Here is a 26,748-nt window from a genome sequence, read left to right on the forward strand (position 1 = left end):
AGATAAAATACAGTAATTTCAGCATGACTATAAAGTAACATGCTAAAATCAAGATTAAAACGGACAAAAATCGCAACATATATAATTAATAAGTAGCTTATATTTAATGAATTTCCAAATTTATTATTTTGATTATTTTGACAAAAAGCCGCCTCACCCATGACCCATCTACGTCTAGTTTACAACAAAAATGTGAACAGTAGAAGTTGAAACGGATTATATGGTCAAGGCAATTTGGTCATTTCATATAAGGTTGAACGGACTAAGAGGAGGCTTGGTCCTCTTGGACAAGGAAGCCGTAAGCGGTTTTCCATGTAAGAAATTATAAACAAACAAATAAAAAGCGGATTCTCCCCCAGGTCTTCTCTGGTTTTGATATCAAGAGAGAGAGAGAGTCAGAGTGGATATCTTAAGAACCGCTTTATCTGAATATTTGGTTTACAGCAGAAAATAAAGTCGTCTACTTCTTAAAGAGAGGAAGAGAGAGAAGATAGAGAGAGAGAGAGAGAGAGAGAGAGAGGAAAAAAAGGCTTGTCTCTTTTGTTTCTTTACATTGAATTCCATTCTTTTGTTCTCACTCTCTATTTCTCTCTCTCTATCTCTCTCTCTCTCTCTCTCCCCCTCTTTAATTATCAGCGCAACAGCTTGCAAGCTCTCTTCAACTCATAACCGACTTGCTCTCGCTCTCTCTCTCTCTCTCTCTCTCTCTCTCTCTCTCTCTCTCTATATGGGGAGTATGATCTTGTTAGCAGGAAACAGAAGGCGGTTTTGCCATTAATGGGGTTTTCAAGGGGTTTTAATTTTGCAGAAGACGAGGAAGAGGAGAAAGGAGAGCAAATATTATTGGAGACAAAGCTCTTGGCTTGTGCAAGAACTTCTTCTGTTTTCATGGCTTCCAGTATTCAGGGAAACAACCAACTTGAACACCAACAACAACAACAACAACACCATCAAATACAAGACCATCATCAACATCAACATCATCAGCAGCAGCAGATTCAGTATGGCATGATGCAGTCATCATCCTCCAATATTCCTGCTGGGAACTTCATGTAATAATATTCACCATCATCATCTTCCCATGATCTTATAATTTTATGTTTCTTGATTAATTATAATTTTGTGTGATCAGAAGCAAAGACAGTGGAGCTTATGATTTGGGAGAATTAGATCAAGCCCTTTTCCTCTACCTTGATGGACAGTCACAAGACCATCACAACTCATCCTCAACTGCTACTGCTACTACCACCCACCATCTTCATCAGGACACCCAACGACGTAAGCACCTCTGTCGTTTCATTTCTTCTTCTATCTCTCTCTCTCTCTCTCTCTCTCTCTCTACCCTTTGATTCAGAGAGAAAGAATCACAAAGAGAATAATATATTTTGCTTCTTTTCTTGGCCTGCGTCCTGCTCTCAGTCCTCAGTCCTTTTGAGATTTTACTTGGAAAATATTGTTTTGGGTCACAGCAAAAGCATGTTCAACAAAATTATCTGCCACCTCTCTTTCTCTCTCTCTCTGCCCAGTACTTTGTTTGACCAGATCCTAGCTACCAGAGAAAAAAGGCAAAAACACAAGGAAATTCAGAAATTTCCATGAAATACCACCTGTCTCTCCTTTTCTTTTTTATTTTTTGTTTCTTCTTCTTTGGAGTTGCTTGGACCCTGACAAACATGTAACAAACCCCCTCTGCCTGATCATGACTTCCTTGCTACAAATCCCACATGTACTGAAAAAACCAAAAAGGGTACTAGCTAGATAGGACCATTGTGTGTATGGGTTTTCCATTTTCCTCAAAAAAAAAAAAAAAAAAAAAAAAAAATCACCATATTAATTCAAATTTCCAAACTCATTTTGGTCCTCCTTTAATCATTACTATAGAGACCTCTCTCTCTCTGGGTCCTCTCTCTCTCTCTCTCTCTCTCGCTCTAGCTATTTCTCTTATGTACACATTTAGATCAATATTAATGTCTACAATTTGGAATTTTTGTGTGCAGATCATCAAAATAACTCCTTATCTGGAATGAGGCCTCCAACTTTGAATATTTTCCCATCGCAGCCTATGCACGTAGAGCCACCATCAACCAAAGTATCTTGCTCTAACCGTTATTATAATTATTTGCATTATATAATACCATAGTATTTTAATTGATTTCTTGTTGGTCGGTTTAAGACTATATATTTTATTTATATTTATTTTATATAAAGCTAGCTAACTAGCACATTGAAATTAAGCTTTGAATATCTCTTCTAAAATGGGTTCGTTCGGGTTTGGTATATAGGCAGCTGGTACGGGATTAGTTTCTCCTGCAGCAACGAGTGGTTCAAAGAGACCATCAGAGCCGTCCATGGATTTGGAAAACCCTCGCAATGATGCTTCTGCTCCTGCTCCTTCGTCTCGCCCTCAAGAACCTGCCAAAGCTATCAAGGTATATATATATATATATATATATATATATAATTTTTAACAAAATAAATTATCCTTTTTTCCTATGCAGACGTCTGGATGTTAGTAGAGCCATGGATTTTCTATCAAAATTATATGAATTTGTTTTGACTAATTTATCTATTGCGTTGTGTGTTACTTTGAATGTTGTGGCAGCGTGAGGGAAACCGCAAGGGTCCAACTACATCAAGTTCAGAGCAAGAAGGACCCAAAACACCAGACCCTAAGGTTCACTTTTTCATGGCAAAAGACTTGCACTTCCTCTCTCTTTCTTCTCTCTACGACAACAATTTCCAACGTTTGCTATGATTATTTGTGTGCAGACACTGAGAAGGCTTGCTCAGAATAGAGAGGCAGCCAGGAAAAGCAGGCTTAGAAAAAAGGTACTCAATCCACTGAAAGTTTGCAACTCATTTTAACTTTTCTTTTCTAAATCCTTACACCAATTTTTTTTTTTTTGTTGGTGTGCTTTGATAGGCTTATGTTCAGCAGTTAGAGACAAGTAGGATTAAGCTCACTCAGCTGGAACAAGAGCTGCAGAGAGCTAGATCTCAGGTGATTATAACTTCTTTTTATTTTATTTTATGCATGATTGAAAGGAACACTTGCTCTTAATTAATTGGGTATTTTCTGGTTTATTTTTTTCATGAACCATTCTTTTAAGACTTGGGCTTTGTTTTATTAGGGCATGTTCTTTGGAGGAGGTATTGTAGGAGGAGATCAACAAGGCCTTCCTCTTGGTATGAACAGCATTAGCTCAGGTAATAATAACATTTAATAAAAAAATTATTCTATATTCTTTTCTTTCTTAGATTCAGCCATCTCTCAAAATAAACCTTGAAAGCCTGAAACTTTTTTTCTTTTTCTTTTCCTGTCTGTCTTTTTTCCTAGACGCGGCAGTTTTCGACATAGAGTATGCAAGGTGGCAGGAGGAGCACCATCGTCTCATGTGTGAGCTTCGAGCAGCGGTGCAAGAGCATCTACCGGAGAATGAGCTGCGGCTGTTTGTGGACAATTGCTTAGCACACTACGATGAAGTGATGAACCTCAAAAGCATGGTTGCTAAGACAGATGTGTTTCACATTGTCTCTGGCATGTGGAAGACTCCAGCTGAGCGATGCTTCATGTGGATGGGTGGATTTCGGCCCTCTGAGGTCATCAAGGTGCATGCCTCTCTAATTAACCCTAGATTTATACACTTCTCCTTATAATTATTAGTTATTGTTATTTCATAATTTGCTTCTTAGAAAACAGTCAAATTTCATGGAAAAAGAAGTAGAACACTAAATGTGTGACAAGAAAATGACACAAGTACATTACGAGAGCTTAGTAAAATATCATTGTACGTGGCAGTTAAATATAATCTTTCTCTCAGAAGAGTACCATATTCAAAATTTTGTTTGGAACTTGAGCTAAATTACATAAAACAAAAAAAAAATTTAATTATTTGCTTAATCATATATGTTTTTATGTTAGTAAGAATTCATCACAAGCTCCAATAGAGGAAGAGAGAGAGATAACAATGATGTATGCATGTGAAGGGATATGATGAGATACTATAGTACAAGGAGTATATATTATGATCAAAATGAGAAGTAAAATATATGCATGTGGGTCATGTCTTCATGGACTCATGGGTACATGTACATCTAAGTACTTGTGGGTGGCAGTAGCAAAGAATATTAATCGATCTCATTTCTTTCATTGTGAATATCATGAATGACGAAAGGCAACGTGAAGGGTTTCCACTAAAGGGTAGAGTTCGGTGTCTATCCCCCTAAAGTCATGTCTGTTAATGCAAATTTTGGCCTCTGAGAATGAGAGAGCCAAGAAAGAGAGTTACACGGGTGTCTTCCTCTTTTGATTTCTTTCTCTATCTTGTTTCTGTCTTCATCTTTATCTTTGGTTTCTTGCAAATAATTAAGCAAAAAACCACAGTCAAGAAAGTTGGGTATTTGCATGCATGATATTTACAACATTTAATCAATTAGCAGACGTGTGAGTTAGGTTAGTTGGGCAGGACAATGTGTCTATTCCATTTTGCACCCAAGGTCGAATCTCTTCTTGTAGATTATGTTAATTTAGAGTTTTGTAGACTATCGCTTGTATAAACTTAAGATTTTAAACGATTAATATTGGAGAGATTATTAACATTAATTATTGGGTTTTTGTTGTTGTTGATCAATCAGATTATTCTGAACCAAATTGAGCCATTAACGGAGCAGCAACTATTGGGTATTTGTGGGCTACGACAATCTACACAGGAAGCTGAAGAGGCTCTCTCCCAAGGGCTTGAAGCTCTCAACCAGTCTCTCTCAGACACCATAACCTCGGATTCATTGAGCTGCCCTCCTAACATGGCCAACTACATGGGACAGATGGCTATAGCCATGAACAAGCTGTCCACCCTTGAAGGCTTCGTTAGACAGGTACATACATATTTTCATCTTAAATTACAACATAAATTTCTTTTTATATAGTAATTTGCATGCTGATGTGGCATGCAGTTTTAGACCGTCCGATCTTGATGGTGGTCCCCTCACGATGATCTTGTAAGTGGGGCCCCCAAGAAAAGGAATATCTGGTCCTGTTTTGGTTGGGAAAACCTACCCCCAACACCACATGAACCACTCCATGTCTCACTCTCATGAGGTGGCTGGTGGGTACATGGAATCTATTTATCTGCATGCCTCTTTCTCATGAGAGGTTGTCGCTTCATGTATTATTATTTCTTGAAAGGGACCTTTTCGCATTCAATCCCTGCCTTCTATTGCTCCTTAGGTTTCCAATAAAACTAGCCCCATACCATTAAGTTCAAAAGTCAGAAACACATATTTAATACACGTACGTCTCCAAACAATATATATATAAGTAATGCTTTTCTATTCGGCATAGAAAATTTTATGTTGTCACTGTAAATGTAGAATATAGAATACATGTTAGGTTATCTAACAATATATAATATGATAATTTATACGAAAATATAGCATTTTTATGCCCTAATTAGCTTTGAGTATAATTAGTTTGTAGTTGTAACTTGTATTTTTCAACGTTTTCACCAACTACGGGAGGCAAGAGCCAAGGATCAAGGTCGACCAACCCTAATTTTTCAATTATTTTTTTATTATAAAAAAAAGTACAGCCAGTGAGAGATCTAGCTAGCCAAAGTTTCCTCTACACCTGTGATAGCTGGTGAGCTCCAAACCGGACACGTGGCAGTAACCCACATTGCTGGTGTCCACTAACGTACATCTCCATCCAAAGAAGATCTCTAGGCCCATATCTGTGTGTGATGTCATGGTCGTAACCGTTTGACTTAGAAGCACCACGTAGTCCCCGCGCCATAACTTCCTTTTGACCCAATGTTCTAGAGATAATAGCTAGCCAACATATACATTGCCTATTTCTTCCAAACCCGCGAAAATGAGAGCAATGCCATTATGATTTGAGCAACTAGCCTAGGCTCTTATTCAAATTTAACTCAACTTTTTGAAAATCAAAGGTCCTAGATTTGTGAAGGTGATATGATTTCAGAGTTGGAATCATTTTATTGGATATAGTCTTAGGCAACACTGCCAAATAGTTGACAACTTAATATGTTGATAATGATGTCGGTTCCTTTTAATTTGTTGGCTTTGTGATACAATCAAAAGTTAATAGATCTTAGTTTTGACAACTAGTACCCGCTAAATTAGTTGACTTTGTGATACAATCAAAAGTTAATATATCTTAATTTTGATGATTGACACCCATTCAACTAGCGTAATATATTAGTAATGACCAATATTATATAGCCTAATTAAATTCCTTGCTTTTGTCTGAAATCTGAATGCATGAACCTCACTAATTCTAATGCTGTCATTTAAATATACATATTTATTTTCAAAATGCCGAGCATGTACGCATATGCAGTCTTAGACATATCGGTAGAAAACGTGGTCAGCATATTGAAAAGGCCAAGAAGTCAAGTCATTGACAAATTATATTACTTACTCAAGGAAGATGTATTTGGCTCTATCTATTTTCCCGGTCCCCTCTGCCACCCCTTATAGTCAAAATTCATTGCAAACTTTCTTACCCACATTTCATTAACTTTCTAAATAATGACTTTTTTAACGCTTTAGCTAGTTAACCAATTTGACAATCAATCCCTGATTATATACCACAAAGTCAAACTTATCTCCCTAGGTAAAACTAAACATCTTAGGGTTAATCTCATGGAGCCTGGGTTGAATCTTAGGGTTAATCTCATGGAGCCTAGGTTGAATTTTTTATACTGCACATGATGTTATAATATTGTATAAATTATTTACGTGTTATAATATAAGTGGACGAGTTATATCACGTAGCGTTACTCTATATCACATTATAATAGGATCTAATTAAATAAAATGGAACTTACAGGCTGATAATCTGAGGCATCAGACGATTCACAGGCTGCAACAAATCCTGACCACCCGTCAAGCAGCTAGGTGTTTGCTGGCAATGGCTGAGTACTTCCATCGTCTCAGAGCTCTCAGCTCCCTCTGGATGGGTCGTCCTCGACAAGATCAGTCATAAGTTAGAATACTTGCCAAGCTACCCAATTCATATCAACGATCGTGGCTGGCTGGCTCCAATGTCTCTTTGTCTCTTAATTTAGCTATTATTAATTAACTAATGTCATCTTAATTTGAAATGATGTCCTTTTTACCTCTTTCGTAGCTCTCTAGAGAGATGTATAGATAGACAATTTAAAATAGATTAAATTCCAAGCAGTTGTAGAATTTACTGTCTCTCCCTCTTTGAGTCTCGTTGCTTAATTTTTCTTGGGTGTGGAAATTAATTCAGAAGAGAGATGTGGTTTTAGCAGCAAATTCTGACCAAGAATAGTGGCAAGAGAAAAAGAAAGAAGAAAATTTGACGACAGGAAGAAGAAGAAAAAGAAGAAGAAGGTCTGGTTGGTGCTTATGTGTTTTGATGAGTTCGTGAGAAGAAGACACATAAGAGAGGCAGGATGTGTTGAAATTGAAAGTTGAAACTCAATGGTCCAAGTGGACTTAGTGATGCTGCATGGGTGCCTTGTGTTCTTGGGTTAAGCAAACAAGAAAAAGCCTTTTTTTCTTTTTCTTTCTTTCTATTTTTTTATTTTATAATACAACGATAGTTTAAATTACAAAGGTTTAGAGGTATACATTACCAGGGAGCCATATGGATTCGAGCTTGAAACCACTTATCTACAAGTCAAGTTTTTTTTTCATTGGGCTAGACCCATTTGACTATTAAAAGAAAAAGAAATAGATAAGAAGGAATCGAACTCTTATCTAATTTAATTATTTTTCCCTACATTTTTAAAATAACCACCTTAGTAGATTGAATTGTTACCCTAAGATGATCAAAGTGCTGACCGAGTAGTTGTTTAGGTTGAAGATTTATATTGACATATAGGCTTCACTCAAAAAAATACGGCTTTTCATATATACATAGGGCCCAAAATATAAAAAATCTTATAATACTCAAGTTTTAGGAAAAAGCTCTTTTGACTTTTAAAGACTAAATACATCATACAAGTCTTGAAAAACTTGAAAATTACAACAATGTCATCAGTAGTTTTTTTTTCTTTCTTTCTAAAAATAATAATGCAAGAATAATAATAGCATTTCACACATCATTTAAATTTAAAAATATTACGAGTGACAATTTTTGGATTTTTTCTTCTTTAATTTATAGGTTTAATGTTTATATATACATTCAATGTACAAAATGATTTTTATTATAAATTTCTCAAAGAATATTGACACATAGGCAAGAAAATGTTAAAGTATGATGGGTCAAACTTGGCAGTATGTGTGTGAGAAATCCCTTCATAGTTTAGACTATCGGTTGATTCAAAAATGAGAAAAAAAGACACAAAACCATAAAAGGCCCAAAAATTGGTCCTAAATGGCCTGCCCCGAAATTTCTCAGATCTACTAACTTTAGGGCTTGTGAGATTGATACAGAGCCCAACCCAATCTATCTTTCAATCACCCCAAGAAAAAAACAATTCAAAAAATAAATAAAACCGCAATTAGGGTTTTCCTTCAACCCTGCTACACATTCTCCATCGCAACTTCGCAAGCCGTAGGTTTCAGACAGATACTGTGCGAGCTCGCAATGGCGGCAAAAGCAAGAAACCCCAGGAAGACCCGAAACCCAGATCTGGTTCGTGGGGTGGGTAAGTTCTCGAGGTCCAAGATGTACCACAAGCGTGGTCTTTGGGCCATCAAGGCCAAAAACGGCGGTGTTTTCCCACGCCATGACGCGAAGCCAGCGGCTGAGACCCAACCCCAGAAGCCGCCCATGCTATCCTGCCGATGACGTCAGGAAGCCGCTTGTCAATAAGCGCAAGGCTAAGCCCACCAAGCTCAGGTTTTTTTTTCCTTACTCTCATTTTTTTCAAAGTAGAGAAAATGGGTTTGATTTGTTTTAAATTTTTCTTTCTGATTTGGTTGTTTTTATACAGGGCTACTATTACACCAGGGACTGTGTTGATTATATTGGCTGGAAGGTTTAAGGGCAAGAGAGTTGTTTTTCTTAAGCAGCTCCCATCTGGGTTGCTTCTTGTTACTGGTGAGCTTGCACTTCCATTTCTCTTTTAAACATTTTCTGTTGTGTATATGTTTTGGTTTTAGTTGAATGGTTGTGGAAGTTTCAAATGAATTTTGTAACTTTTATTTTTATTTGATGTTACTTTAATAGGTTAGTAATAGCATATTTCTTCATTTTCTCAATGACGAGTTTGATAAAATCAATCCTGATTTCTGCCAAATGCCAACAACCATGTTGTACAGCAGCTCCAGTAAATTTGGCTCAACAAAGATGGTTCCTTTTGTTGTAAGTTATTGCAAAACCATCCCCCTCCAATGCACACTGAGCTTGTGCCCTCTCTTGTTGAATGGGATATTTTGTAGGTTGGGGGCTTTGAGTGGGGTATGTTCAAATAGGGTAGTGGGTAAGGTGGTGCTAATTTTGTGCTTATGAATTTGAAACTATGTCGGAAGATGAAATTCTTCTTGGGAAATAATGATCGATTACATGGAAGGGGAATATTTTTGGGGAAAGAGAAAGGCATGAACATTAAAGGAATTTCCCTTCTGTAACAGCATAGAGAGATGTGAGTGTATCAATTTGTGAATTGTCATCTAATATCTAAGTTACATGGTACTTTTATGCGTTTAACTTTTATAAACATAGGTTTGGCATTGGTTTATCCAGTGATTATAAACATAGGTTTGGCATTGGTTTATCCAGTGATTTGTTAATTTTTTCTTATCAAAAGATTTGTTCATTGTTGTGTTTAAGTTGAGTGCTTTTGTGGATTTGCTCATTTTTAAACCATTATTTTCCTTTTAATTGCAGTGGTGGGGAATGGGTTTCTAGTTTCTGGTGCTTGCCTGCTCGTGGACAGAACATGTTTAAGTGTATTTCTAACTTGATAGCTGGTTTTATGCCATTGCAGGGCCCTTCAAAATTAATGGTGTTCCTTTGAGACGTGTGAATCAGGCCTATGTGATTGGCACCTCCACTAAGGTTGACATTTCCGGGGTGAATGTAGAAAAGTTTGATGACAAATATTTTGCAAAAGAAGTTGAAAAGAAGAAGAAGAAGGGGGAGGGAGAATTTTTTGAGGCAGAGAAAGAGGTTAGATTGATTGTTTCTTCACTTACTCCTCTTCCATTGTTACTACTGTCTGCATGGAATTTAAAGTCGTTCTGTTTGGCAGTGCCGTCATGGTTTTCTAATTTTGTGTATTATTTTTATCATGGCTCCAAATACCATGAAATAAAATACTATTCTCATACTTTATTTATAGGTTCCCCTTGAAATTGTTTCGCTCCTCCCCATTATTGATACTTTTGGTTTCTCTCAACCATTTTCATTTGCTTTTATCCATGCAAAACACTCATCTGTTAGCTACTAGCTTGATTTCTTCTACTTGTTATGTTCAAGTTTGCTGTTGGGAAGTATGTAAATTAGTGGAGAATAATGTCCATCATTGTGCCAGCTTCTGTTGGAATTTTTCGTTCTTTGTGATTAATATTTTCCCAACAAATTGTAGGAAAAGAATGTGATCCCACAAGGAAAGAAGGATGATCAGAAGAGTGTTGATGCTTCACTGATAAAGTCCATTGAGGCTGTACCTGACTTGAAGACGTACTTAGCGGCGAGATTCTCTCTTAAGTCAGGCATGAAGCCTCATGAGCTCGTGTTTTAGACCATTATCGCAGATTATCAGTGACTCTGTATTTTCATTTTACCAGAATATCCAAAATTTTGTGTTGATTGGTTTTACTTGCATTTGGCCATTTTGATTTATGGTAAGACTTTCGTGGTTCAGTTGATATAATCATAAACAGATCTTGGCCTTTGTCAATGTTTGTGGTCATTACCCATCCACTCGAGTAATGTTAGCTCAGAATGAATGCTTTTTTGTAAAACTTTAAATTAATTTTGCAAAAAGAGTAACGAAAATCCTGAACATATCTTCATGTCATGTCTAACCATGGTCAAACCAATTTTCAGATACACGCCGAAAGCAATATGGAAGGCAACACCAGTTAGTTTCTTTCTTGTGAATATTTCTTGGCATGTTGCATTGGTGTAAATTAAAACCGCAAATTTACATTTAGAATTTTTTTTTGGTTGGCAACACAGAACTGGAAATCCTGAACACGGCAACTCAGGATAAACTTTGATTGCCTTATTTTAAAGGGAGTTTAATTTCCGAAACACATGTTACAGAACAACAATCAAATCAAATGATAAATACTAGAAAGCCATGTTACTGAAATAGATACAAAGAGTCCGGATGTAGGAATTAGCATGCTCTACTATTTGGTTATCTACCCGCCTTGTATCTGATTCTCAGAGCATGCTATCGGCACGAGATGGCAGCCTTCGGAAGAAATTGCTTGGTACTGAAGGTAGCTTGCTTCGGAATCTAGGATGCCTTAGCCAAACCATCCCAGCAACCAGAGCAATCAACTTGAAAGGTGTCACATAGAGCACCACAGCAGCAATAAGACACAAAAATACAAACAAGCTACTTGCTCTTGGATCTCTCCAACTGAGCACAGCCTGGAACCTCTCCCCTTGAGTTGCAATGTCTCCAACCACTGTCTGAATTCTTCCTGCCACGCTCCGTAGTCTGTCGTATCTCATCCGCACCACATCTTGAGCCTTCGAAGTAGGGAAGGTGTCAAACTCTTCATCCATTTCATCCGGGTGAACTGCCTCTGCCCATGAAAGTTTCGTGTCCATGTGAGGTGGATGCCTTGGACGGAAACGAAAATTCCATAATCCGATGAGGAACATATAGAGGAAGATAGTTGGCAGGATCAGTTCCGGGTAGCAGATCAGCAGGAAAAACAGGAAATGGACTAAAACTGTAGTGATTGGGTTTTTCCAGTGACGAACTTCACCAAGCCACCTGCTCATGGAGATTAGGCCAGAGAATAGAGAGACAATTCTGAAAAAGTTAGCTTTGCTTCTTCTCATGCTCCACATGTGGGAATCTACATCTAGCATGTACTCCACAACCTCTTTCCTTAGTTGTGGTTCAGCTCTGCCAAGTCTCACAGCCACAATGTTCATTGCCTGATATCTCAAACTGTCTAATTGGTTTACAGTGAATGGATGCAGATAATGCATTTTTGGCAGTAAGGGGTGGCCATAGAGGTAAATTATATTAGCTAGTGAGAGACAGGTAAATCTTACTGCTAATTGGAGTTCCCCCATCTTTTTTAATCCGCTTGGTTGTAGAACAAGAAGGGGATAAGAGTTTGTGTAAATCCGATCCATTTCCAGGGTTGATAGCCGGATTCTTACCTTGCCAATTCTTGAATCATTTTTACCTCCACTGCCAGAAGTTGGTTTCTCATTTCCACCGAGGTGGCAGTTGTCGAAAACTCCCAATGTGATCACCGTGCAAGGGTCGTAGACCTCCCATGTGTATTGTTCATTCCACTTGGGATTGAAGCTTTCAATGATTGTTCTGGTCCTCACCCATTTCTGCCCATACTTGGCTACACAGTAAGCATCTGTTGTTGCTTTACCATCCTTGTTCTTCATTGGAAGAAGCCCTTGAGCGCTTAAGATCCCGACTTCAAGAATCCCAATTGGCTGCTTCCATAGCTCCCTAGCAGTAGGCCTCACATCGCTTATGTACAAGGTCGATTCATCTAGTACGTGGTAAGCACCCTCAAGACAGACTCTGAGATGGACCCTGGTTGAAAACTTGAGTTCATGCCTCTTGTCTCCCTCCAGCGCACCAAAACCAAATTTTTCGAGGTTGAACCAACGAGAATGGATTGCCCTGTGATCCAAGCGCCTTTCAAAGATGGTCAGGGGAAGGCTTATTTTTCCCACCTTTTCATCTTTTGCGGCACTCACTTTATTTTCAACTGTAAGTACAAGATGTTCTTCAAAAGGTTCTGCTGCTACAAACATCAAATCTTCGTTCCACATGGGATTGGCTGTCCTTGTTGGACATATCTTTGTTTTAAGTGTTTGATTTCCAACATGAGCCTTGACATAAGCTTGTGGTGGTTGGCTTCTATCATGTGGCTGCACATCCTGAGCTTCAATGACATTAACTCTGAGATACCACAGCTTTGGTGAGACATAAACCTTAGACCGAATGCTGAAAACTCCCTCTCCATGAACTGAAGCAGCATCTGAGTGCCAGGCTTCTGGGAAAGCTTCATCAGCCTGTGTACCCATCCAAACTGCAAGCATAACCTCTCCTCTAACCTTAGTATCGCCTTGCCGGTCTTCTAATCTATACCATTGAGGTGCCAAAGGACTATCTGGTGGAACTCTAGTTGGCACTTCATTCATGTCAAAAACCACCTTCCCCACATAGTCATCTCTTGCCACCATCGCTTTGTCTTTGACATAAACTTCAAGTATGGAAGCTTGAATCTTCTCTTTTGAAAAAGCAAACACTTGGTTCCATTCAGGGTTTGTTTTCTTCTCAAAATGCTGTGTTTTGCCCTTATAGTTCCCCAGCTTCACTGCTACAAATGGATCACAGATTCCTGTCACAGGGTTTGTTGGAAGATCTTTGGCTTTTACAACTCTGACATACAGATAAAACATCTGCTCAACAAGGTCATAAGTGCTTGTAGCTCTTTCGCTGCTAATCCACCCTCCTCCACCACGTATTCCTCCATGTGGCCAGCGTTCCCCAAGATGGGGTTTCGTGTCCTTCAATTTGTAGTCCTCTTGGTTAGGTGCTGCTTGTGACTTCATTGGTCCAAGACTAAATGCTTCTCTTCTGGAAATGAAACGTCTGCTGTTATATATTCAGTAGCAGCAACGTTTTCAATAAGTCTTCAGTTCCCCTCTTGTATCTTGCTTAGTTGGAATATGATTGGAGTGGTGGTTAAGTATCCTTCAGAGCTCCAGAAGCTCTAGCCCCTGAAAAAAGTTTTTACATCAGTAATAATTATGGCAGGTATGCTGCAAAAGATGAACTCTATTATTCAAATATAGATTTTGAGGTTCCTCTCACCTCTAACATACAAGAAACACTTCAATGCCAAGGATTGCTGCCTCAGAAAGAAATTCCCAACCTTGAAAATGCACTTTTACCGGCTTTATTGTTGTGATTATGAGGAACTTGAGATCTTTGAGATTAGAAAGGAGGTTCTGATTCTTAAGGCTTAAGGTACAGTGCTCTGAGTTCTGTTTCTCTGGTTTTAAGAGCCACTCTCTACAATCAAGTTAGATAAGATAATCCTTCATTTTTTGGGCATGTGCCACCTCCACTACCAGTTTGGCATTGCTTTTTGGCTGCTGTCATGTAAATTAAGAAGGAATTTGTTATATTTGAAGGCATGATTTGATTGAGAAAGACTGATGCATGGAGCTAGGAAGTGTGAGAGTGAAGGTATTTGCTATTTCTTTATGCATTAACTTTTGTAATGGACCAAGTAATGCCACTGCAAAACTGTAAAGAAAAACAAGAGGGTTGATTAGTTGTCCAAAATTCCATATTTCTGGAAAGAGATATAGATGCCCTACTTGAGAGGACAAAGATGGTCTTTTAGACTTCAAAGTTCAAAACGCAGTGACAGTGCAACTTCACTTTCCTAGATTCTTTCACCTTTTTTTTGTTCTTTTATAAAATTGTCAAACTTCATAAGGAACAACCCAGATTGCCCTTTACTCTACCTTCCATGTTTTGAAGATTTCAGCATTCATGACCAGGGCATTCTTGTAAGTTTGTTCCAAGTGCATCACTTGGACTGTTGTGGCAGTTCTCTTCTTCTTGCTGCAGAGCTAAGACAAAGCAAAGCAAGAGGAAAAAATAAGAAGAAAAGATAAAGAAAATTAAAGAGCTAAAGCAGTTGTGGTGGGCTTAAAAGAAGCGCAAAAGCATTGCGGAAAGAAAGCTTAAGGGCAAGTCACCTTGCACACAAAGATGCCTTTGCCCATTATTCTCTTCTTTTATTCTCTTTAATAAATGTATAAATCTCTGACTGAGAATGTTACTTTTCTTCCGTTGATTAAACAGAAATTTTAGGGACCCTTCTCAGTTGGTTTGCAAAACTTTTTTCATGCAACGGGTGTATACACACAACATCATTCTCATAATAACCCCGTCCCATGATCAAAAGAGACCGGTTTTTGTGAGAAATATGTTATATATACAAGAATTGTTTCTTGGTTAGGTTAGGTCTGGAGATAACGTAATTCATCTAAGCAGGGGCGGAGCCTCACTTTGGCCAGGGATGGTATCTCGGTATAGGGAAGTTTTTTTCCTATTGTTGCCCTCAATGTAATAAATTTATATCGTTGTCCCCACGAGAAATAAAGCTAGCTCCACGACCGCAGCTAAGACACTTCGTTATTAACTTGAAGCATATTGTGCTGAACCTCTAATGCTTTGTTCAGAAGAGTCTGAGCAATACCTTCATCTTCTGCTGCTTTTTGTTTTTCCTTAAAAAAGAAAAAGAACAGTGAAAGGTTCGATGGACCCGTAAAGCTAGACTGCTAGAAGAAATAAAGAGGCCACTTTTAACTGGCAATATAAGTCTGCAGCACTTGTTGCCATCAGGAAGTCATTATTTGTCCTTCACGAATCTTTGGTAGCTAGAAAAGAATTAGATAGCTGCGCAACTTATAGTAAAGTGTTCTATTAGTACCATATCATATCTATAATCAAGCGATTCATTACTTTAATGTTAGAGAATTTGCAAAATAAAGAATAATAACCTCCTTTCATTTGAAAAAATAAAGAATGCTTTCCGCACTTCCAATAGAACACTTTATTTAGTTTATAAGTGGTCGCAAAATGTACTTGAGTCGGATTTTGCACCGGTCGCGCTAGGAGTAATTCTTGGATGAGATTGCGGCATAGGGTATGTAGCCCTATACTAGAATTTTTCTAGCACTAAAAAGTGGCTTGGACAGTTAGTTATAGCATTTATGGCTTCAGGCTGACCATGAAGAAATAAAAATGTAGCATCTATCTAAGTTCAGAGGTCAACAATACATAATAAAGCAAACATAATATATAGATAACCAATTTCAACTCACAGAAACAAAGAAATAAAATTCTCTGTTTGATTGCCCAACAATCTTAGGAACCAATTCAAAAGTTGAAAAAGCTTTAAAATGCAGTCATGCATGCATAGAATATACAGCTTTAACCAAACAAAGTATAGCAATATGAAATCATTTGATCCAAACCCATAATGCGAAAGAATCCAAACCTGAAAGTTTTCTTCTCTAACCAAAGAATTGGATTGAAAGTTTGACGACATTGAGCAAAACTAAGAAAACCGAAGATCTAGATTTGGCAAAGAGCGAAGAAAAACGAAGAAAAACAATATTAACAATAAGGGTTAATGCTTGTAAATGCAATTATGCACGCATGGGTTTGGCAGAGAGCCATGAGCGCTGCTCCATTAATTTCAAGTTTCTTAAGTCATTGGCCTCCACAAAAAGAAAAAATCCTTTTTTGTTTTTAATAATTTGTTATTTTCAATTTCTTTTCTTTTTTTGGGTCTACGTAGACACGCATATGTTTAAACTGTCATCCATCCAATGCGATTGAATATAAAATTTCTTCCGACAAAGTAGAGAATAAATATCACTTGACTAAATAGTCAATGATTTATCTCCTCTTCTTTAGCTATCATTTTTTTTCCCTAACTTGTTCTTTCGGTTGAGAGGTGGACAGAAGCTGAAACAAGCAGAGAAACAAGCTAACACAGCACAACCTGCCTTGGCCATTCCTCCTATGCCATCATCAGCTAGAAAAAAGAGACAAAAACCTTACCGTTTCATCCTTCCAATCATCAGAGGGTGATTAATTAAGTCATCCTTTGTAGTCTTCTAGATTTAAATGTGGAGAGAGTAGATTGTAAAATGGTAAATTGGTGTCCAAAGACAATTAGTTTGAGCTGAGGGAGTAAACAGAAGGGCTTTGTTGGATGATTAGTAATTTCTTTCTTCATAACAATAGCTCTGCAATCGATTTGAGAGCTATTAACGACTCTCTCATTATAACCCTCAGTACAGTCTCTCTGCTCACTTGAGAACTCGAAGTTAGGCCCATGTGCTCTTGCAACTATTAACTTGTTCTGTCATATAAAATGACCCTGTTATTGTTATGATGGTGTTGTACAGATTGAATAGAATTCAACATAGTTATATGAATCACTTTAGATGTAAGGAATATAAACCCCGGCTTAAGTAATCAAACAAGATTTTATGAGATTTTAATATGAAGTATACATTGACTTATTGAGGTTCCAATATTGGTATATAAACTGTATCTTATATTGAATTGGATTTTGACATTTTGATTTGTTGGGAATTTAATTTTCTAGTATTTTTAATTGAATCCAAATGGGGGTACTTCCATATTTACATTGTAAATTTTAGTAAATTGAGTGACTTTAATTTATTTTTATATCACTCAATTTACGTAAATGTTTGGGATGAAAATGAGGCAATACATAAGAAGCAATGGGCTAGCTGTCTAGGCCTGTGGGTAAACCAGCCTGATATGGAAAGCTCGGCCTAAGCTTGGCCCGATGTGCGAGCCTGGGCTGATCCCTTTGAACCCTTGGCTCGGCAAGAAAAATTAAAAAACCAATAAAAGCCTAGCTTGAACTGAAAAATTTCGGGTTGGGCCATACGATCCCTACTTGGAACTATTGACTTGTTCTTTCATATAAAATGACCATATTGTTCATTCATTATGATGTGGCTCTGTGGGAGCAGTAAATTATTTTAGGCTGAAAACAAAAGTTAAGGGCCGTTTGGTAATGTTTTTAGAGCCCATTTTCTGTTTATGTTTCCTGTTTTTAGGCAAATACATGTTTAGTGGATCGTTTTCGTTTTCCCTCACAAAATATTTTCTGAAAACAAATCCAACTTTGTGAACAAAAATTGAAAATGATAAAATGTTGTTTTTAATTTCAACGTTTTCGTTTTTTAAAGGTACGAAAATTCATTTCGTCCTTATCTCTCTTTCTCCAAGAGCACCACTGTGAAAAGAAAAAGAACATAAATAGGATAATTTTACCTTTAAAAACATTAGAATTTTTTACTTAAATTATCTGAGATTTAGAGAGATACAATGAATTGAATTAGCCAGATCTCAGCGCACAACATATAAACATTAAAGTGAGAGCCCTCATTTCTGACTTGTTGAAGTTCTCAGCACCACATAAGTTGCAGCCACTGTCTTGACCATATATATGAGGCCCTTAGTTTTGGCGGCCACCCAAATCATGTTCCAATGGATTCCACATTTTTATTTTTTTAATTGTAGTTATATATAAGTGAATTGGTAACATTACGTGAGGATATTACGCTGAATCGAGCCTTTAGCAAATGAGAGAGACTCTATTAAATTGGCCATTCAAACCATGTTCCATTGGGATTACACATGTTTGAATGTACTACATGGGGCAAGGCATGGTACTTACTGTGATATCCATTAATGCCTCCTATAAGGCCTAGACTACGTGACCAAACTCCAAAACCTTTCGTCAATATTATAACTTATCAGCACAATGCAATACCTACAAATATCCAACACTTAATTGAACCACAATCACATTTCTCAATCCAAAACCCAAAGAATGGACCTCAAGCTCTCCACCCTCCTCTGCTTGACCCTACCCTTCTCCACCATCCTAAACCCAGCTCTCTCCGAGCTCTGCAACCCGAAAGACAAGAAAGTCCTCCTACAAATCAAGAAAGCCTTCAACAACCCCTACATCTTGTCCTCATGGATGCCAGAGAGAGACTGCTGTGACTGGTACTCTGTCACCTGTGACTCCACCACAAACCGCGTCAACTCCCTCACCCTCTTCTCCGGCGGACTCTCCGGTCAAATCCCGCCCCAAGTCGGCGACTTGCCATATCTTGAATTCCTTCAGTTCCACAAGCAACCCAATCTCACTGGCCCAATCCAACCCTCCATTGCCAAGCTCAAGAGCCTCAATGAACTGGACCTCAGCTGGACCAGCATCTCCGGCTCTGTCCCTGACTTCCTCAGCCAACTGAAGAACCTCACCTTTCTTGACCTCTCATTCAATAACCTCACAGGCTCCATCCCCAGCTCACTTTCTCAGCTTCCAAACCTCGACGTTCTTCATCTAGACCGTAACAAGCTCACAGGTTGGTTCTAAATTTTCGTATAATTAATCTTGATGTCGATTTTCCGTTAACATCCATATTTAAATCCTTGCTTGCTTACAGGTCCTATTCCGAAGTCATTCGGAGAATTCCATGGCAGTTTTTCAGCTCTCTATCTCTCCCACAACCAGCTCTCAGGCAAGATACCAACCTCATTAGCCAAACTGGACTTCGGCACCATAGACTTCTCCCGGAACAAGCTCGAAGGTGATGCATACATGCTCTTCGGATTGAACAAGACAACCCAGATTGTGGATCTGTCGAGGAACTTGCTGGAATTTGATCTGTCAAAGGTGAAGTTTTCGAAGAGCTTGACTTCCTTGGATCTCAACCACAACAAGATCACAGGCAGTATTCCGGTGGGGCTGACCCAAAATGATTTGCAGTACCTGAACGTGAGCTACAACAGGTTGTGTGGTCAGATTCCAGTGGGTGGGAAGTTGCAGAGCTTTGACTCCTCGACGTATTTCCATAACCGCTGCTTGTGCGGTGCTCCACTCCCAAGCTGCAAGTAATTCCCCCGGCCTTGGAAGATTAAATTTGGCCAGCAATTTCATTACCACTTTGCAGTTATATACTTCTGTTTGATAAAATAAGGGCTTCATGCAATAATCTATACTAATGCTAAACAGGCTACAGCTTTTTGTAACCAAGTAGTAAGGAATTAATAAGATTTGTGTGCCAACAAATCACTTGCTCAAAATGAAAAGAGAGTAATTCTTGGGTGAGACCACGACATAGGGCAGCCCTATATACTAGAATTTCAATGCCACTAGAATCTGGCTTGGACAGTGAGTTAAAGCACATTACATTGAATTTGCCAATTAGCTTTGGTATCTAGGGTTTAGACGTCAAAACTGCATAATAAAGCAAACATAGATCACCAATAATTTCAACTCATGGAAGCAAAGAAATAAAATTCTCCCAACAATCATTTGAAATGCAGTCATACATACAACATAGCTTTAACCAAGCAAAAGTAGAGCAACATGAATTGATTTTGACCCAAAGCCTAATGCCAAAGAATCCAAACCTGAAAGTTTTTTTCTCTAACCAAAGAATTGGATTGAAAGTTTGACGAATTGAGCAAAACTAAGAAAACCAAGGATCTAGATTTGGCAAAGACGAAGAAAAACAAAGAAAAAATAAAATTAACAATAGGGGTTAATGATTGTAAATGCAATGGGTTTGGCAGAGAGCCATTTGGCGCTGCTCCATTAATTTCAAGTTTCTTAAGTCATTGGCCTCCACAAAAAGAAAAGGCCTTTTTGTTGTTAATTTGTTATTTTCAATTTCCTTTTTTTTTTTTGGGTTCTACGTAGACACGCATAAGCTTAAACTTTTATCCACACGATGTGATTGAATATAAAATTTCTTCCCACAAAGTAGGGGGGTGTATCTAATTCAAACTTTTAATGACTTTTATAGAGTTTAAAAGTCTGGAGATATTCAATTTACACTTTTAAAGAGTATATAAAAGTCTAGTGGTATCCAGTTATGACTTTTAAAAAGTATTCAAAAGTTTGGTTGTATTCAAAAAGTTAATGACTTTAAAAAGCTTATTAAATGAATGACTTTTCCATATTTTTAAGGCTAATTGTTAAGAGCAAAAGTCTTGCCATTTTACTAGTGACTTTTATCAATTCTATGAAAGTATTTAAGAATTTGTCAACTCTATGAAAGTCACTCACTTAAAAAAAGTCTTTATAAGTATGAATTGGATACACCCCTATAAAAATCACTTGACTAAATAGTCAATGATTTATCTCCTCTTCTTTAGCTATCGTTTTTTTTCCTAACTTGTTCTTACGGATGAGAGGTGGACCAAAGCCGAAACAAGCAGAGAAACAAATTAACACAGCACAACCTTGCCTAGGCCATTCCTCCTATGCCATCATCAGCTAGGGAAAAAAAAAAAATTACAAAAACCTTAGGCCCTGTTTGGTATCCTATTCATAAAAGTAAATTCAAAAACTATGATTCTTTTTAAAAACATGAGTTTTCAAATAATGATTTTAAGATCTAAAAACTTGTTTGGTATTGAAATCCAAACTATTTTTAAGATCTATAAAAATTGAAATTAAAATGTGAAAATCAGAAACCTAGATTCCCAAATTAAAATTCCTAAATCGAAATTAACAAAAGAAAATGAGAGAGGGAGGATAAAGAGAGATGGGAGAGGGAGGAGAGATAGAGACAAGAGAGGGAGGAGGAGAGAGAAAGAGATGGGAGCGGGAGGAGAGAGAGAGAGACGACACTATACCAAATTTTACTTTACACAACACCATATAGACATTGACAAATCTGAAAACCGATGCTTTAGTATATTAGGCATCGGTTTTATAAATAATAAGACTAAAAGCGTATAAAGACATCAGCACAAAATTTTGGTTTTTCCTACCAATCCTGTTGATTATATTTAGCATATATGATATAAATATACTGATGCATAAAATGGTTTTCCAAAAAAAAAAAAAAAAGTAAGCGGAACATTTAGCACTAACGCCAAAAACATGATTGACCGCTACAGTGATTTTTAGCTAAATATTTCTCTCCCTCACAAATATTTTAGACTCCTTATCGTATGTTTTTTGCCAAAAATTAAACTCCCCCTCTTCTCTCTCGCGATACCCATAGTCATATTAACTCTCTCATCCCTCTCACCTTCAGCATCTCTCTTTTTCATCGATTTCTTCTCTGCCGCCATCTTCTCTATCTTCCATCTATGCCGCCATCTTCTCTGTCCTCCATCTCTACTATCATCTTCTCCTAAACCTTAAAAGAGAGAGCCATAGGCATCCTCCTCGTTGTCAAGAAAAGCCATTAGAGTCCCTTCATTAACCTTCGTCATCGGCATCCTCTTCCTCAATAGGGTCCTCTTTCTCGTCGGCATCGTCCTCCAGGTGAGATTATTTCAGTTAGGGTTTCAATTTATTGGGTAATTTCTCTAATCTTACTATGTATTTTTCTGTCTTTTGCTAGATCGTTGTCTTTCTCTAGTTCGTTGTCACTCGTTGGCTCGTTATATCTGCTTCTTCACATTTCATGCTCAAAGAAAAAGCAGATATCTGGGATTTGGGTTGACACAGAGATGGCCAAAAGATTGAGCTCGTAGCTCTTCGTCAGCAGTATTCTCTCTTTCCCTTTCTTTCTCTCAAATCTATTTTTATTTTGTTTAAACCGCTTGTTTTGATTCTTGGGTTTGTTGCTTAGGATTATCATCGTTCACTAATAATGAAGAACACAAGAGACTGTTTTCTCCTTTTGGATATGTTACAGATGATATTTCTACTTTTCTTATTAGTTTGCTCTGGTTATTTATTTATTTTCTGTTCACCCGTTTGATGTTTGTTCATGTGATGGTAGAGTAAAGTTCCTCATTGCCCTGAAAACCATTGACTGGTCAACAGGTCAATTTTCCTTTAGTGTGCGAGCGTGCTACTGCTAGCAATGAGAAATCCTAGCAGACTTTGAAATAGATAACTTGCGCCCCAAGTTATTGATTTCTAAAACAAATGATTGTGAATTTGGGTGAGGAATATCTCCCAAATAAGTTCTTTTCTTGCCTCAGACTAGTGAAGACTTCACAATTTTTCACAGTACAAGGTTGGTAGTTGTGGCCATAATAAATGATAAGAAAACGAATTGTTTTTTAGGTAGAACTGCTTTTACAAAACTCAAAAGGGAAAAACCAACTCTAGAAAGACAAAAAGAAGGCTGAAATTCCATTTCTGTTTGGATAGATGCTTCTGATCCTAGTTGAACTGGGTATGCCTGGGATTGGACATCAACAACTTCAACTGCTAAGCTTTAGCTGTAAATCAATACCAACGCTCGAGTTTGGTAGGGCTTTAATCTACTTCAAGCTCGAAGGCTTTTGAGTAAGGCGGCGGTTTCTTTAATCTGAAAGAGGGCAAAAGTGGCTGGACTTGAGGATTATTGAGCCGGAACCGCACTATGGTACCTGTTCGCTTGATTAGGCTCTCCATAAATTTGTTGAGGTTTTCATATTTGTAAAAAACCCAGACTTTGCTTGATTTGGCTTTTGCTGAACCAAATTTGTAATGAGAGGAATCTCGTTTTGAATGACTTATTTCTCTAAGTCTAAAACTGGAAGTTTTGATTTGTAGCTGGCTTCTTTCTTGTGGCTCAATGAGCTTTTGGTTGTTTCAGTTTGTTTGAAGGTTCCTTGAGATCAAGTGATCATTTTGAGTTTTTGTCTTTGATTGATCTTTTTGGTTGTTTGATTGTCTAATTGTCTTTGCTCTGTTCACCCTCTCCTATATTTATAAGAAATGTTTTGGAATGGGGTTTCTAATTCTTTTAATAATGGGCGGCAAAAATTCTCTAAAGATTTTTCATTTTTAAATGCAAAGGAAAATGGGGTTTTATCAATTCTGGCAGATAGGCTCTCAATAGTTAGTTCCTAAGGCAATCACTTCCCTGTATTTCTTGAAAGGAAACCTAACCCTTCTTCCAATTTAACTGCTCTTGTAAGAGTTTCAAATTGTGATGGTTAGTTTGATTTTCTGCTTGAACAACTCCTTACTTTCTTTTTATCTCAAAAGCACAGTCTGCTTATCTCTTGAAAATGGTGCCTTTCTTTGGAGTTGAATTTTCTCTGAGTATATAAAAGGGATTTTGATCTACTGATGGCATAGATTTCAGAGATGTCCTTCTTTTATACCTGCCCTTATTAACTATTTATCAATCTCAGTTGGCATTGTCGGCATCGTCCTCCAGGTGAGATTATTTCAGTTAGGGTTTCAATTTATTGCAATTTCTCTAATCTTACTATGTATTTTTCTGTCTTCTGCTAGATCGTTGTCTCTCTCTAGTTCGTTGTCACTACTTGGCTCGTTAAATCTGCTTCTTCACATTTCATGCTCAAAGAAAAAGCAGATATCTGGAATTTGGGTTGACACAGAGATGGCCAAAAGATTGAGCTAGCACTCTTCGCAGACAGATATTCTCTCTTTCCCTTTCTTTCTCTCAAATCTATTTTTAGGGTTTTTTTTTTTGTTTAAACCGCTTGTTTTGATTCTTGGGTTTATTGCTTAGGATTATCATCGTTCACTAATAATGAACAACCCAAGAGACTGTTTTCTCCTTTTGGATATGTTACAGATGGTATTTCTACTTTTCTTATTCATTTGCTATGATTATTTATTTATTTTCTGTTCACCCGTTTGATGTTTGTTCATGTGATGGTAGGGTAAAGTTCCCCATTACCCTGAAAGCCATTGACTGGTCAACATGTCAACTTTCTTTTAGTATGCGAACGTGCCACTGTTAGCAATGAGAAATCCTAGCAGACTTTGAAATAGATAACTTGCGCCCCAAGTTATTGACTTCTAAAACAAATGATTGTGAATTTGGGTGAGGAATATCTCTCAAATAAGTTCTTTTCTTGCCTCAGACTGGTGAGGACTTCACAATTTTTCACAGTACAAGGTTGGTAGTTGTGACCAGAATAAATGATAAGAAAACGAACTATTTTTTTGGTAGAACTGCATTTTACAAAACTCAAAAGGGAAAAACCAACTCTAGAAAAACAAAAAGAAGGCTGAAATTCCATCTGCTGGATAGATGCTTCGATCCTAGCTGAATTGGGTATGGCTGATCGGGACTCAACAACTTCGAGCTTTAGTCAAATCGATACCAACGCTCGAGTTTGGTAGGGCTTTAATCTACTTCAAGCCCGGAAGGCTTTTTGAGCAGTGCGGTTTCTTTAAGTATGGTCGGACTTGAGGATTACCGAGGAACTACACTATGGTACTTTTGACGCTTGATTAGGGCTCTCCATAAATTTGTTGAGGTTTTTATATTTGTAAAAAACCCAGACTTACTTGATTTGGCGTTTGCTGAACTAAATTTGAAACGAGAGGAATCTCGTTTTGAATGACATATTTCTCTAAGTCTAAAACTGGAAGTTTTGATTTGTAGCTGGCTTCTTTCTTGTGGCTCAATGAGCTTTTGGTTGTTTCAGTTTGTTTGAAGGTTCCTTGAGATCAAGTGATCATTTTGAGTTTTTGTCTTTGATTGATTTTTTTGGTTGTTTGATTGTCTGATTGTCTTTGCTCTGTTTACCCTCTCCTATATTTATAAGAAATGTTTTGGAATGAGGTTTCTAATTCTTTTAATAATGGGCGGCAAAAATTCTCTAAAGATTTTTCATTTTTAAATGCAAAGGAAAATGGAGTTTTATCAATTCTGGCAGATAGACTCTCAATAGTCCGTTCCTAAGGCAATCACTTCCCTGTATTTCTTGAAAGGAAACCTAACCCTTCTTCCAATTTAACTGCTCTTGTAACAGTTTCAAACTGTGATGGTTAGTTTGATTTTCCGCTTGAACAACTCCTTACTTTCTTTTTATCTCAAAAGCACAGTCTGCTTATCTCTTGAAAATGGTGCCTTTCTTTAGAGTTGAATTTTCTTTGAGTATATAAAAGGGATTTTGATGTGCTGATGGAAAAGATTTCAGAGATGTCCTTCTTTTATACCTGCCCTTATTAACTATTTATCAATCTCAGTTGAAATTGCTGACTTTTCCAAGTCAGGAGATCACGTGGGTTTGTTTCTTTTTGGATCATCTCTCTTTACTTGACCATGCCAAGCCCAATTTGGGTTTTTTTGGAGTTATGGGCTGATTCTCCAGATTTCCGAAGCCCAATGTCGTTGTCGTATTTTTATGCAGATTTTGGGCATTTTCACTGGGCCTGCATATTTTGGCCCAAACATTTTCTTCTGTAATTTGTGGAAATTATTGACTAGTTTTTACCTTTGTGATGATTTTCTCTATCCAAAACCACACTCTGCAGCAATGGAGAAAGATCCAGTTCGAGTTCTTGTCACTGGTGCTGCTGGTATGGTCATTCTTTCAAAATTTACTTCCTTTCCAGTATTATTTTCTTTGTGTGGTTGCCTTGAATGAAAATGTGGATGAAGAGAAGAATTTCAAGTTTTGTGTTGTTGTTGTTATGAGATCACTAAAATTGTTGTTATGTTGAGATGAATTCTTCAACAAGCATGGATTTGAGATTGTTATTTTATTTAATTTTTTGTATTCCTTGGTTTAGGAGGAGACCAAACAGAGGGTTTGGTTCTGTTCTTTGGAATAATTTGATATGTTATGTATTTCTAAGTATCTTGTGGACTTTGTTTTGGCATCTGATTGCCTTGTTCTGGAAGTGCCCTGTAGATTCTGTGTTTCAATCATGGTACTCTTACACCTATATAAAAACATAGGATTGGACTGTCTTGATTTTAACAGGAATTGTTTGTTGCAACTGTCGGTTTTTGAGAAAATGGAGAATATTATTCTTTTTCAGAAAATCTTGGTTGTTCTGTTCACTATTGCCTTCTTTTGGAAGCTTATGAAATACATGTGGAGCTTCTTGAGCATGGAGAAGGAGCTTGTGACTATTGGTTACTGGTGCTACAGGCATGCTCAAATAAATCCTTTTATTTCTTCCCTATCCCCCCTGTTTTAAAAAAATCTTTTTAAAAAAATTACAACTTCATTTTCTTATAATGGTATGATTCGAAATTCATATGCCATGTATTGTCATTGCCACAAAACCATCTTGGAATATTTCCTGAATTTTCTTATAATG

General features: G+C 37.4%; 3 protein-coding genes, 1 long non-coding RNA gene and 1 pseudogene across 7 annotated transcripts; 4 read left to right on the plus strand and 1 right to left on the minus strand.

Annotated features, from left to right (window-relative positions):
- The first annotated feature begins 381 nt into the window (after positions 1–381).
- Positions 382–7,221, plus strand: TGA10 (bZIP transcription factor family protein). 3 transcript variants are annotated; one of them, XM_089043462.1, is made up of 11 exons: positions 382–1,052; positions 1,136–1,278; positions 1,998–2,089; positions 2,283–2,429; positions 2,603–2,674; positions 2,770–2,829; positions 2,924–3,001; positions 3,132–3,207; positions 3,338–3,609; positions 4,636–4,875; positions 6,851–7,221. In XM_089043462.1, exons 1-11 carry the CDS (start codon positions 778–780, stop codon positions 7,004–7,006), a joined length of 1,611 nt encoding a protein of 536 aa, XP_088899588.1. In that variant the 5' UTR covers positions 382–777; the 3' UTR covers positions 7,007–7,221. The 3 variants fall into 3 exon arrangements, with proteins under 3 accessions (XP_088899588.1, XP_088899587.1, XP_088899589.1); XM_089043461.1 differs by having other exon boundaries at positions 386–1,052; positions 1,133–1,278; XM_089043463.1 differs by lacking the exons at positions 382–1,052; positions 1,136–1,278 and adding an exon at positions 1,860–1,899.
- A 1,264-nt stretch (positions 7,222–8,485) lies between these two features.
- LOC103339441 (large ribosomal subunit protein eL6x-like) lies at positions 8,486–10,841 on the plus strand (annotated as a pseudogene). The gene is made up of 4 exons (XR_016122628.1): positions 8,486–8,836; positions 8,931–9,037; positions 9,927–10,108; positions 10,527–10,841. The product of XR_016122628.1 is annotated as a large ribosomal subunit protein eL6x-like (transcript).
- A 284-nt stretch (positions 10,842–11,125) lies between these two features.
- On the minus strand, positions 11,126–14,271 carry FTIP1 (C2 calcium/lipid-binding plant phosphoribosyltransferase family protein). Its single transcript, XM_089042617.1, has 2 exons — positions 13,983–14,271; positions 11,126–13,888 (listed from the first exon to the last, which is right to left on the minus strand). Exon 2 carries the CDS (start codon positions 13,718–13,720, stop codon positions 11,333–11,335), a length of 2,388 nt encoding a protein of 795 aa, XP_088898743.1. The 5' UTR covers positions 13,721–13,888; positions 13,983–14,271; the 3' UTR covers positions 11,126–11,332.
- A 4,228-nt stretch (positions 14,272–18,499) lies between these two features.
- On the plus strand, positions 18,500–19,841 carry LOC103339521 (polygalacturonase inhibitor). Its single transcript, XM_008242815.2, has 2 exons — positions 18,500–19,114; positions 19,196–19,841. The coding sequence occupies exons 1-2, from the start codon at positions 18,574–18,576 to the stop codon at positions 19,645–19,647; spliced, it is 993 nt and encodes a 330-aa protein (XP_008241037.2). The 5' UTR covers positions 18,500–18,573; the 3' UTR covers positions 19,648–19,841.
- A 2,298-nt stretch (positions 19,842–22,139) lies between these two features.
- On the plus strand, positions 22,140–26,402 carry LOC148914743 (uncharacterized). Its single transcript, XR_016122500.1, has 3 exons — positions 22,140–22,260; positions 24,194–24,262; positions 25,954–26,402. It is a non-coding gene; the product is annotated as an uncharacterized LOC148914743 (long non-coding RNA).
- The last annotated feature ends 346 nt before the right edge of the window (positions 26,403–26,748 follow it).

This window comes from Prunus mume, linkage group LG8 (genome assembly GCF_029339155.1).
Source record: "Prunus mume cultivar Tortuosa linkage group LG8, ASM2933915v1, whole genome shotgun sequence".
Classification (NCBI taxonomy): domain Eukaryota; kingdom Viridiplantae; phylum Streptophyta; class Magnoliopsida; order Rosales; family Rosaceae; genus Prunus; species Prunus mume.

What these genes read in the sequence shown, in the direction of transcription:
- TGA10 (XM_089043461.1), top strand. Translation starts at nt 778, where the DNA reads ATGGGGTTTTCAAGGGGTTTTAATTTTGCAGAAGACGAGGAAGAGGAG. An exon ending in TAGAGCCACCATCAACCAAA is followed by an intron (nt 2,090 to 2,282) that starts GTATCTTGCTCT and finishes TTTGGTATATAG; the next exon opens with GCAGCTGGTACGGGATTAGT. An exon ending in GGCCCTCTGAGGTCATCAAG is followed by an intron (nt 3,610 to 4,635) that starts GTGCATGCCTCT and finishes TTGATCAATCAG; the next exon opens with ATTATTCTGAACCAAATTGA.
- FTIP1 (XM_089042617.1), bottom strand. Translation starts at nt 13,720, where the DNA reads ATGAAGTCACAAGCAGCACCTAACCAAGAGGACTACAAATTGAAGGAC.
- LOC103339521 (XM_008242815.2), top strand. Translation starts at nt 18,574, where the DNA reads ATGGACCTCAAGCTCTCCACCCTCCTCTGCTTGACCCTACCCTTCTCC. An exon ending in AGACCGTAACAAGCTCACAG is followed by an intron (nt 19,115 to 19,195) that starts GTTGGTTCTAAA and finishes GCTTGCTTACAG; the next exon opens with GTCCTATTCCGAAGTCATTC.